General features: G+C 40.6%; 1 protein-coding gene across 1 annotated transcript in view; it reads left to right on the forward strand.

The window, feature by feature from the left end:
• Positions 1-11980, forward strand: part of cita (citron rho-interacting serine/threonine kinase a) — a 35808-nt gene that overhangs the window by 3042 nt on the left and 20786 nt on the right. The window contains 10 exon segments of the mRNA XM_018700302.2: positions 1700-1842; positions 2225-2318; positions 2404-2610; positions 2933-3086; positions 4527-4716; positions 8978-9083; positions 9640-9783; positions 9998-10117; positions 11553-11723; positions 11835-11888. Coding sequence (XP_018555818.1) covers positions 1700-1842; positions 2225-2318; positions 2404-2610; positions 2933-3086; positions 4527-4716; positions 8978-9083; positions 9640-9783; positions 9998-10117; positions 11553-11723; positions 11835-11888 — 1383 coding nt within the window.

Here is an 11980-nt window from a genome sequence, read left to right on the forward strand (position 1 = left end):
ATAGCCTCTTTTTTTTTGTTTTTGTACAAGCTGTGTACAAGAAAGTCATGTTGGAAGGTGTAATTTTTTTATTTTCTTTCACAGCTGTGGTTTCCAGAATGTGACTAATAAAACAGTGGGATCAGTCAGAATAGTACATGAGCTGCTACAGGAAGGGATCTGAAGTGAGCAATGAAAGGATATGTACCAGAAATGCTTTTAAGCAAAGGGAAATAGTTAGCCTCCTTCAAAATGTGAAAAAAGTCACCTTACAGCAACTAGCCACCAGTATATCTGAGTCACAGGGATTTTGTTTACATTAATGCTATTATTCAACACTGGCCACCACCACTGGGCAGGAACCTCTGAGCTGCTGTCTTTGGGCCTTACTGTTGTGGCTCAAACTAACTGTTAGTAGTTAATTGCAACTAAAATCCACAATGTCACATTCCAGAAACCACATCTGTGAAAAAATGAGAAAAATATGACAATTTAGCTGAGCAAATAGTTTCCCCAAGCTTCAGAGTTTCTCTTGTAGGTAAAATACCCCCTGGATCACTGTAGTTAATGTGTCTAATCTATAATTAATACATAATTTTCTCATCTGACTCTGGTTAAGAAGATGTCCACGCATATATCCAAAAATGTTACAGTCTGTCTAACAGCCTAATCTTCAGCTGTGACGTAAAGTGTCAATTTACTTCTCGCATACAGCGTCCAGTGTAATCATGATGGCAAAGAATCTTTATTTTCTCTAATGGCCTGTTAGACTGGCATAGGGTGTAAGAAAAAACATCCCCTGCCTAGTCATAGCCTTATACTGCATACTGCCCTTTGTTTTTCTTTCACTCCCCCTCTCCATATACTTTCTTTCATTCCCCCGTAAGTCTCTCTCCATTCTTCCTCCTCCTCTCTTTTCACTCTCCCTCTGTCTCACCCTGTTCCCTAACTGAGCATGGAGGAAAATACAAAGCATCCATCTTTATCCGTGTGTCAGAGAGGCACCCAGTCTCCCTGTTGCTAGGTAACACTGGAGAATGCTCCCGTTCATTCAGACTCGCCGACCATTCATGCACCAGGGGCTCTCGCCTGTTATGGCTGTACGACTGCTACCGTAAAGCTCAAATCAGCCTGACCAATGCCTTTCACCTCAGGATGCAGACAGCAGAAAGGAGCATTTGAGTCAAACACTACCAGGGTTGATTTGTTAATCTGCGTTCCCAAAGTTTAAAAAGATAAGATATCTGAGGATTAGATGAGTTTTTTGATTGTGACATGTTGCTTTACTGAATACATGTGTGCTTGTTGCCTGAGATCACAAACAGGCAAGCAACACAGGTATTTTGCAGTTATTGTTGGGTTATTTGTAGCTGTGAAAGACCAATCCTTTGACTGCAGTATCACAGATAAATCTGCAATAGTGTCTGGTGTTACATAACTGAATCTATAATGAGGAGAACCACCCTATTAGCTTAAGCAAAATAGAGCTTTGATGTGAGCTCAAACATGTGGTCCCACACTTGTTGCTTTGTTTTTCTTCATTAATATAGGCCTATTTATAGACACTCGGAAATGTTTCAACAGCATATAATACCTGTTCATTTGAATCCTAAATTCAAACACACATATCATTCAAATTCCAAGTGCTGATAATGGTTTTAACGCTGCCACTTCTTGATTGCATACACTACAACATTTAGCCTTGCAAATATGTCTTCAGGCGATGGAGTACTTGCCGGGCGGCGACCTGATGTCCCTGCTAAACCGATATGAGGATCAGTTTGACGAATCCATGGCCCAGTTCTATTTGGCTGAGCTGGTAGAGGCCATTCATACTGTCCACCAGCTGGGCTACGTCCACAGGTAAGATACCAGCTAGTGAATTTGACAAAAGTCTGCATAAATGCCATTCAAAGCTTTGTGAAATAACACAATTAAGGCAGAAGGAGTAAAGATCCTAATTTGGTGCTTTTCTTAGTTTCTCACTAAATCATCCTTTGTTTTCCTTTTTGTTTTCACTGGAGGGCCAAATGCATATATTTAGGAAAACATTAACTGGACATGAAAAATGTTGCATTGTAATTTAACCTGGAGCTCTGAATGTGATGTTATGTAATACAAAAACATTGCAGGATTATACAAATGTATTCCATTATCATCAGAGCGGTAGATACATTACCATACTCAAGCAACAAACAGCTCTGTAAAAGCAGTATCAAATCTCCCCTTAACTATCCACTCGCAGAGATGTCAAACCAGAGAACGTTCTCATCGATCGGACTGGTCACATTAAGCTGGCAGACTTCGGATCAGCTGCCAGGCTGACTGCTAACAAAACAGTAAGTAGATTACAGATTATGTTCTGTGTATTAATTTAAGAATTCTTGACAGTGACATCATTGTGTTTTATTAATGTGTTTCCAGGTGGCAGCTCCCACGGTGCCCGTTGGGACCCAGGACTTCCTCTCCCCTGAGGTCCTGACAGCTATGAATGGGGGCTCTCACAGCACCTACGGGGTCGAGTGTGACTGGTGGTCCCTTGGGGTCATAGCATATGAGATGATTTATGGCAGGTCGCCTTTTTCTGATGGCACTTCCACCAGGACCATTCACAACATCCTTAACTTCCAGGTACATAGACTGTCATCTAGTTATTCTCTAGTCTGTCTTCCTGTATCGTGATATGAGATTGAGGACATTTGTATCCCTATTTCAGTCTTCAGAATCATGGCACCCCTACCGTCATCTTGACTACTACTGACATTGGACATTAGTTGTACCGGATCCATTATTGTCTCTAGCTTATAAATCCATATGAATGGAGACATAAACTGCCTACTTTGCATTCCTGGAATACTAATAGTGAAAATATGCAGTCTACTTTACCTGAATTAATACCTGATCCAGTATATTTATTATGTAATGAATCCTTGTCCTTGTTGTTTGCCTACAGCGTTATCTAAAGTTTCCGCAGGAGCCGCAGGCCAGTAAGCAGTTTGTAGACCTGGTGCAGAGCTTGCTGTGTGGAGCCAAAGAGCGACTCGGATACCAGGGACTCCACTGTCACTCTTTCTTCTCCAGTGTAGACTGGAACAACTTAAGACACGGTGAGGAGATTCCTCTCCCTTGAGACTTGGTTCTCCTGTCTGTCCAGTGAAAATGCTCAATTTGGCTTGAAATGACACAGTGTCGCTATAATCATGTTTCTGGACAGATGATATATCGACTAGCTGTCAAACACTAATGTTATTTATAATATAAATACAGTAAAGTGTACTTTGTGTGTGTGGTTGCACATGACAACAAACAGCCATTGCGTTGCAAGTGGTGTTGTTGGTAGTAAAATAATGAGATTCTGTGCGCCGCTGGCAGTAGGCCAGCTCTTTCCTGAGGAGGAGAACAGGAGGGAGGCAGAGACAAGAAGCGACACAGACAGAGTAAAGAACTGCAATTCATCTGCTCCTCAACAGACGCAGCACAAAATCTTTTACGCTAGCAACACCAGACATGCTCTCTGTGACGGAAATACATGTGCGTTTGTTGAACGTCATTTTTGCCATCAAATCTGAGACCATGCTGAATGACAAAGAGTTTGACATTTTCACCCGACCAGCTGTGGGAAAACACACACATAGAAATTCACATTAATAAGATAAGATAAGATAAGATAATCCTTTATTAGTCCCCACAATGGGGAAATTTACAATGGACCTTTTCAGAGAAGCATGGTCACATTAAAGAACCGCAGCTCTACAGTGGTTCTGTAATTCACACGTGTAGCTGCAGGGATAATGAGTGTTTATTTTGTCGTCCAGAGTACCTTGTTTTCAGGTGGATTAACCCTCCTTTTTGTGATTATGAGGCGATTATGAAACATTCCTCTGCTAGTCATTTCCTCAGAGCTGTTTTCCAGTTATAATGTCCCTATCAATGCTGAATATTAATCAATCTAGTTGTTGTTGTTGTTGTTGTTTTTAAAAACCACATGATTATTGTTAAACAATGACACAGGAGCTTTTTTCCCTGTGTGTGTGTGTGTGTGTGTGTGTGTGTGTGTGTGTGTGTGTGTGTGTGTGTGTGTGTGTGTATTTTGACATTTTCTGAAATTGAACTGATTTACTGATTGGTGTTATTTGAATAATAATTATCAAATGCAACATAAAGAAGAGAATCACATATATAAATGTTTGTATTGAAACTACAGCCCTGGTTTATTGATAATTGGGCACAGATAGAGCTCTATGCTTCAGCTTTGGCTCCAGCTGATTAGCTTGCTCTGCTGCAGTGAGGGAGAGGGAGTGAGCATGTGTGTATGAGAGAGAGAAGGAGGGAGGGAGGGACTGAGAAGCAGCATGTGCATCAACGCGCGACTTACCGCACTCTAGGCTCCCACCGCTGTGCTCCGTTCCTCCTCCCTTCCTTTTTCTCCCCTTTCTCCTTGTTGTAATTTTTTTTTAATCTATTACATTTTTTTTACTACCTAGTTCGCCGCTGCTTCCTTTTTCCTTGCCCTCTCTTATTCCCTCCTCTCATCCTTTCTCCTGCAGTTCTCCCGCCTTTCGTTCCTGCGTTGCACACTGAAGATGACACCTCTAATTTTGAGGAGCCGGAGCAGGCAGCCCCCCGGCCAGCCTCAGCAGCCCAACGAGGAGCTCTGCCAGTGGGCTTCCAGGGCCAGGATCTGCCCTTTCTAGGCTGGTTCTTCAGCAGAGCGTTGACAACATTGGCCAAAACTGAGTAAGTGCTACCTGTTTACAAGGCATTGTTTGGCGTTTTTTCAAAGACGACCCCCTCTTTTTCCTGTAGTCAACGCAGAGACCTCCAGCATACACCTCTCTAACACACCTTTGTTGGTTAAAGACTCTGATACCCTTGGCTGCTGTTCTGCCATCAGACTCCTCATTACCACGGCAACAAATTCCAGGTAGCCTTGTTTCAGGTGACCTAGTGTGGTGCCCTGGGCAGTTGGTGTTGTGTCCCTGTCATTAGCGTTGTGCCTGTTGGGGCTAAAATGGGTTTGGCCATATGCTGTGTCAGACAAGGAATGAGGGAGGGGAGGGATCCCCCTCTTCTCTGGTGCTCTCTTCCACTGATTCTTGTTTTTGTGCTTTGCTTTCACACGTAGTGGATCCGATACATAGATAGATCAAATGAATGGACCAGAGGATGTGAGCTGGCATTATCTTGCCATCGGCACTGATTGGTATGCGGCTGAGTGTGTCAATGAGGTTTGCTGAGAGGTGGAACCCCACACATAGACACACTCCAGCCCTCACTGCTGTTATTGTGCTTTCTCTGTTACTGTGCAGCATAATGGGCTTCTGACTTTTATAGCATGGGGTTTGGGACTGTAATTATCCCTAATGGCGTTTGGCTTCTTAACCTCTGATAATAATGCAAGAGGATAGGTTTCATTTCTGTAGCCCCATGGCAGTGCTCTAGCAGGTTAATGGTGCTGGAGACTGCGGATCATGACAGCAGCAGCAACAGAAAGGGAAGAAAAAGCCTGAGCAGATTAGACAGGGAAAAGGATGAGAGCTCAGATTGGGGAAGAGAATCTATTTCTATGGTTACTACCATGATGTTTTTGTTTTTTTCTTTTTTTTTTTTCCTCCCAGTCCCCACCCCCATCTTTACCCGTCTCATCTCTTCCTCTTATTTTCTCCCTCTTCTAATGTCTCTGTCCCTTGCTGTTACACCATCCGTCATCTGTTCATGGTTTTTATCTGAAGCCAGTCATTTTCTTTGCTGCATTTGATTAAGAGGAGCTCAGGGCTCATAGAATGTGTCAAATTTGTGTGTGGGTGCATGCATATGCGTGTACACATTCTTCATTACAATGCTAAAAAGGAAAGAGAGATGAACCCAGAGTCAGGCACAATGAAATGCTAATTATGTGTTTTGGGGGTTTCTGCTATTATTTTTGTCCATTCTGTGTGAACTTGTCTGTCTGACTCCTCATTAGTAAAACTCAACAACAAAATCCCCTTAACAGCTTGCCTCAAATTTATAAGAAGCCGCCTGTGGTTAAGTGTCAGAAAATTATCTTTAAAAGGTGGCTTGAATGTGGGCTTATAAACTTCTTGGAAAATCTGCCTTTTATGGGGAATTTTGAATAAAAACTGAAAACTGAATATACAAATATTCAGTGTGTCTTTGGTTTTTGATCAATAGTGATTGTGCATAAGGCCAACAAGTGTTGTGTGTCTGTCTAGTCAGTCACTTTGGTCAAGAGTGGAATATCTTAACAACTGTGGACCAGATTGCCATGAATGGATACTGACAGATGGCTATGGCATGGGCATTCATAGTCCCCAGAGGATGATTCCTAATGATTTAGGTGGACAACTGATTTTTCACCCAGTGCCGATGTCTGGTCAGAGTTTTCCCTTAATTCTGTATCTTAGCAACTAAAGACCCAATTTTCAAGAAATCAGATGTGGATGTTTGTCTTTGAAGGATGGTTTATATTGACCCAGTGACTTTTCCTCCATTGCCACCAGTCAAGCCAAAATCTCTTCATCTACACAAGAAAAAAACATCAGTCAAATAGCCAAATTGCAGTGGAAATTGTTGACCACTTTAATTCTTAAGCCTTATTACTGCTGAAGCACTGCAAATTTGTCCATATCTTGTCCTTTGTTTGTATTTGAGTTATGTTTTAAAGACAGACTTGTTTATGTAAATTAATAATAAATAGACCCAGTTGATTGGATTGCTACATATAATTCTACAGAATGTGAAGATATTTATCTGTCAGCCCTCTTTGAATATAGTTTGACCACCAAAAAGGAAACATAAATGCAGGAATATATTTTGGTCATCTGATGTCTCAGGTGGCATATTAAAAGGCCTATTTGCAATTTTTGGACTAAACAAGCTTGAACAAGATGTTCTAACGTATTATCATGTGATTTAGTGCTCAGGTTGTACATGCTTTTGGGAACCAATTGGCTCAGTGTACAAGTCAACTTCATTTGGTCCATGGTCCACATTTTTTTCACAAATGTATGGATGGAGGTGCTTTTTTTCTTTACTGATTTCTTCGGCATTGTTTTTTGTGTGTTTTTTATTATTTTTGTTTTAAGTACAAGATTGAAGTGACAAATTGTACTGATTGTTGTTTCTCCAAAAATGGCTTAAGGTTCCCTGGATAATGGTCTACCTTTGCACCCCTACTTGTGTGTATCCAGATATTTTTGGTTTATAATTTATGTGTTTGTTTGCATTTTCTTCTTGTGTTATTGCATCGTGTGGTGTATTCTTTTTGTGTACCTGATTAGTGCTGCTAAGCCTTTCACTTGCATACTTTCTCCCCGTCCCTGTCTCTCTTTGATTCTCTTCAATAATGCAGTCTGTACTGGCAATTTATTTTCCCTCCACAGTACAGAGACATGACAACTACCATATTCCTCAGCTAGGAAAAGAGAGGCCTGGCGTTTTCTCTCTTGTAAAAATATTTATTTTCTGTTCAGCCGACATGATGTTTAGAACAGTAAAAATATTACACTTACTCCCCTCAAAACATTGTTTCCTCCCATTTATAGCTTGAAGCACACATAACAAGAAGTGGTTGAAGTCATGAGATAAAGGTGAAGAATAAGTTCATCCATCCATCTTTCATCCATCCTATGTTAAAATTCACCTTATATTTAAAAAATTTAAAAATTTGAAATATGCAAGTCCATGCAGAAAAACCCCAGCTACGGACTTAAATTGCCATATTATCTGTATCCCCCCTAAGGAGAACTTTATGAATTTTGATGTCCAATATCAATTTTTAATTGGCAACAGTTTCAGCTTGCTGGAATGCTTCTTTTTTAAATCTAGATTCCTGTGAAGAAGACTGGTTGGGGTGTTGCTGTGTTTGTTAGTGATGGGAGCCAAAATGTGTCTGTGTGTGTGATTCTGTATACTCTCTCTCTCTCTTTCTCTCTCTCTACATATATATATATATATATATATATAATATATTACTGTATATGTGTGTGTTTCAGGGGGGCGTTTCTGCAGAGAGGCGAAGGGAGCAGTGCTTGCTTTCGTGATTATTTTTAACACTGTGACTCAGTCTGAGTCAACTTTATTAAAGATCCCTCTGCGGTATTTGTGAACTCATTCATACAGACCCATTCATTTATTTAGAAGACTTCTATTCAGAGTTGCAGTTTCTCTGGTCAAGAGAAGGAAAATTGACTTTGTGCTCTAAATAATTCCCAAAGAATGCAAACAAAATAGGACATCACCTTACATAAACAAGAAAAATGGATGCATTGGACTCACTACAGAGCTCCTTGTGGACCAACCCTATGCGAAAGCATAGCCTAAATTCTGCTGTCACATTATTTTGTCAGGCAAACAGCAAATATTCCCAGGTCTACACGGCTGTTTTGTTCATGTAGTCTGTTTGGTCCTGAATAAACCATGATGAATAAAATATACTCAGCTCCTTCTCACTTCAAAAATGCTCTGTGTTGAATACCTTATTGTTACGACTAGATATTCCTCTGAGTATTTTTCTTAAAGTAGTCGATGCATAATATTTTGATGCTCTCTGTGTCTGTTGCTCGACTATGATGTGTGGGTGTTGTGTCTGCATTTCAGTCCAGCTTAATTACAGCTACAATACTGTCAAGGATAAAGGCTGTTAGATGATATGGCTTTATGTCAGAATATGACACTGTTGGTCATTGGCGCTCTGGTTAACTTACTGATATGATTTGGGAGTTTGTCATACTTTGAAATCGCTGTACTTTCTTACACAATAGAAATCACATTTAGAGAAAGCAACACTCAAGTTTGCTTTCATAACGTAGCTCAGAATATGTTTGAATGTGATATGATAAGCTGTCAAAGTATAGTGAACATTCGATTGAATATCAGGCTAGTTACTGCCATGCACAGTTTGAGAACATGTACACCATTTTGATGTTTGCTGCATTTAACTAAATGCAGGTGAGGCATTTTTTAACATTTATATTGTGTATGTTGCTGTCCTCAGGTCAGTGTCCGCAGGCCTCAACTCTCCTGCTAAGGTCAACTCCATGGAAAAGAAACTGCACCTTAAAAGCAAAGAACTACAAGAAACTCAAGACAAATGTCACAAGGTGAGAGTCTACTTTGCTTTTATCTATCAGAGTTTCATCTCTAGCCTTTTTGACAAACAATTCATTTTTATTTTCAAATGCGAGAGAAGCCCTATCAAGCAAGTCATAGATGACTAGACTAAGACTGCTTCTAGATAACTGGAAACAGTAAAATTGTTGTTTTTCTACATCCTTATTGTATAAATTTGTTTTCAGCAAAAAGTGATTCCATCATGGGTTTTATTACCAGACGTCTTGTGTTTATTCTGGCTGACTGGCTTAACACAGATCGAGCAAGCTTCTGGTGGTGCAGTAATAAGCCAAGTTAATTTTGTTGTGTGTACTGCAACTTTTTTTAGAGCATTCTGGGTTTGGCAATTGGTCAAATATATCAGTTATCTTTGACTGATGGGTCATTCTTGCTGGTTTAAATCACCACTGTAAGGACTTTCACATTTCTGTGGCATTTGAGACATCAAATGTAACACAAACAATCAGCCTTTCCGTTGTAATTTGTTAATCTCCAGCAAAGTTGCAATGAAACTAGTAATTGTGCTGTTTTCTCTGGTGTATTCAGATGGAGCAGGAGATCTCCAGGTTCCAGCGTAAAATGACTGACCTGGAGTCAGTACTCCACCAGAAGGATGTGGAGCTGAAGGCGTCTGAGACTCAGAGGAGCATCCTGGAGCAAGACCTTGCCACCTACATTACTGAGTGTAGTGTGAGTCACAATAACAACTGTGTGTGTGTAATGATGAAATTAATAAGTATTTTAATGCTCTTAGACAAATTTGTGTTTTTTTCATATATTGGTACAGGTTTGTGTTGGTCTCCTCAACACGTCCTAGGAAGCATTATCGATTTGAACCAACAGCAGCCTTGAATTTGTGTGTGTGTGTGTGTGTGTGTGTGTGTGTGTGTGTGTGTGTTTGCAGAGCCTAAAGCGAAGCTTGGAGGAGGCACGTGTGGAGGTCTCCAGAGAGGATGACAAGGCCATGCAGCTGCTGCACGACATTCGCGAACAGAGCAACAAGCTGCAGGAAATTAAAGAGCAAGTATGTAAATCTTCTCATTCAGATGATCCTCTGTCTCCTCCTTCTCATCACTATAATGATGGTGCATTTGGAGATTTTTTACAAACACTTAAAGGTGTTTATACGAAAAAAAAAAGTGCAGTGAAAAAGAGGGGGAAAAAGCTTCATACTGCATCCACAAAGTGATCATTTTTCCACAGTGTCATCTTTCTACTGTCATAACTGATAACAGAGTAACTGAAGCAGCCACGAGATTATATTCTTCCTCAGTGTGTCCCTGTTATGCAGACAGGGCTTCCCCTTTGAGGACTCCCTTGTCCTCAGCACTCATAAAGGTCATCCCTGCAGATGGCATCCCTGCAAGGTACCAAAGTAATGGAGACTTTGATCATTACTCAGGAGAATCCCAGGGGAATAACACTTACATACAATGTTTTTAATATACATTCATGATTTAGACATTAAAGTTGAATTTAGAAATATATTTGGAAACAAAAACACTCATTTGATGAATCTGGGCTGTAACAGACATGTCATCACTCAATCAAGTCGGCCTTTTTAAAGAGCGAGCAGTTTACCAACAACAGTGTAACATGACTTAAGCAGTTGTTTTCCTTTCACTTGGAGCTCTATAGTGCAAAGTTGCCAACTGCAGCTCTAAGGTAGTAATCCTTGAGTTGTTATCTTTTGATTTTGACACTTTCAGTGATAAATGGTCATTGCAGCAGTGCACTGCAGTTTCTATAGATCACTGCACAATGAAACGATGTCAGCACATCTGTGAAGTACATCTTTGTCTGTGTAGCACTGGCAGCAATTGCTGCCTGCACTAACAGCTCAGTTCCTCTGTTGAGGCAGCTCCAAACAAACTCTTGCTGCTGTTGCTATTGTACTTTGAAAATGCATGTAAAAAGTGTGATGGATAATAGAGAATAGAACAGTATATTCATTTAAGATGTCGAAGCACGGCTGTGTTAAATTTTTTTTTTGCAGCACGACTTGAAGAGCTGTAGAGTTTTGTTTTATTCTGTCCTTCCTTAAAAAATATTTTAAAACTAAGTAGATTTATTTTACTGAGCAGGAAAAAAAACACTCTCAAAAAATATTTTCAGCTTCAAACTAAGATGACAACAGTTACTTGTCTCCAGCTTGTACAGAATGAGTGTGAACACAGCTTGCTCTGAAGTCCTCAGACAGGTTTCAAAGTTGAAATTGTTGGGATGTCAATATGCATTCAGCAGTTTGGTTCAGTACCCAGTGCTGATTTTAGTATTATATAAGGGATGTAGGATGATCACAAAGATCTAAAAATGTGAACTAAAGTGGCCTTGTCCACTGTCCACCATTCAGGTTCAAACTTGACCTCATGTGTTAATGAGTACTGTTAGCTTTTGGGGGAGGGGCAGTGTCTCTCTATTCCATAATGGTGACCACTGTGTGCTTTCTATGCCCTCAGGAATACCATGCCCAGTTGGAGGAGATGCAGGTGACCATCAGGCAGCTGGAGGAGGACCTGTCAGCTGCCCGACGCCGCAGTGACCTCTACGAAGCTGAACTCAGAGACTCCAGACAAACAAGTGAGGAACTGAAAAGGAAAGCTGTTGAGTACCAGCAGAGAATCCAGAAGGTATGTTTGCACCAGAGATGCATATAGGTCATGTAATGCAAATGGCAATGGGGGTCCAGTCTAAGGCTGAGAATAAATACTTTTTTTTACCACATGCTGTTTATTTTTCAGGCCAAAGAGCAGGGCAAAGCTGAGGTGGAGGAGCTTCTCTCCAAACTTGAGAAGGTAAGAAGTTCTTCTGTTCTTTCCTTGTCAGGTAGATCTTCATGGCTAAAGCTGCAATGATGCAAGAAAATTTATATTTGAGCTTACTATGC

Source organism: Lates calcarifer, linkage group LG12 (genome assembly GCF_001640805.2).
Source record: "Lates calcarifer isolate ASB-BC8 linkage group LG12, TLL_Latcal_v3, whole genome shotgun sequence".
NCBI classification, from domain to species: Eukaryota; Metazoa; Chordata; class Actinopteri; family Centropomidae; genus Lates; species Lates calcarifer.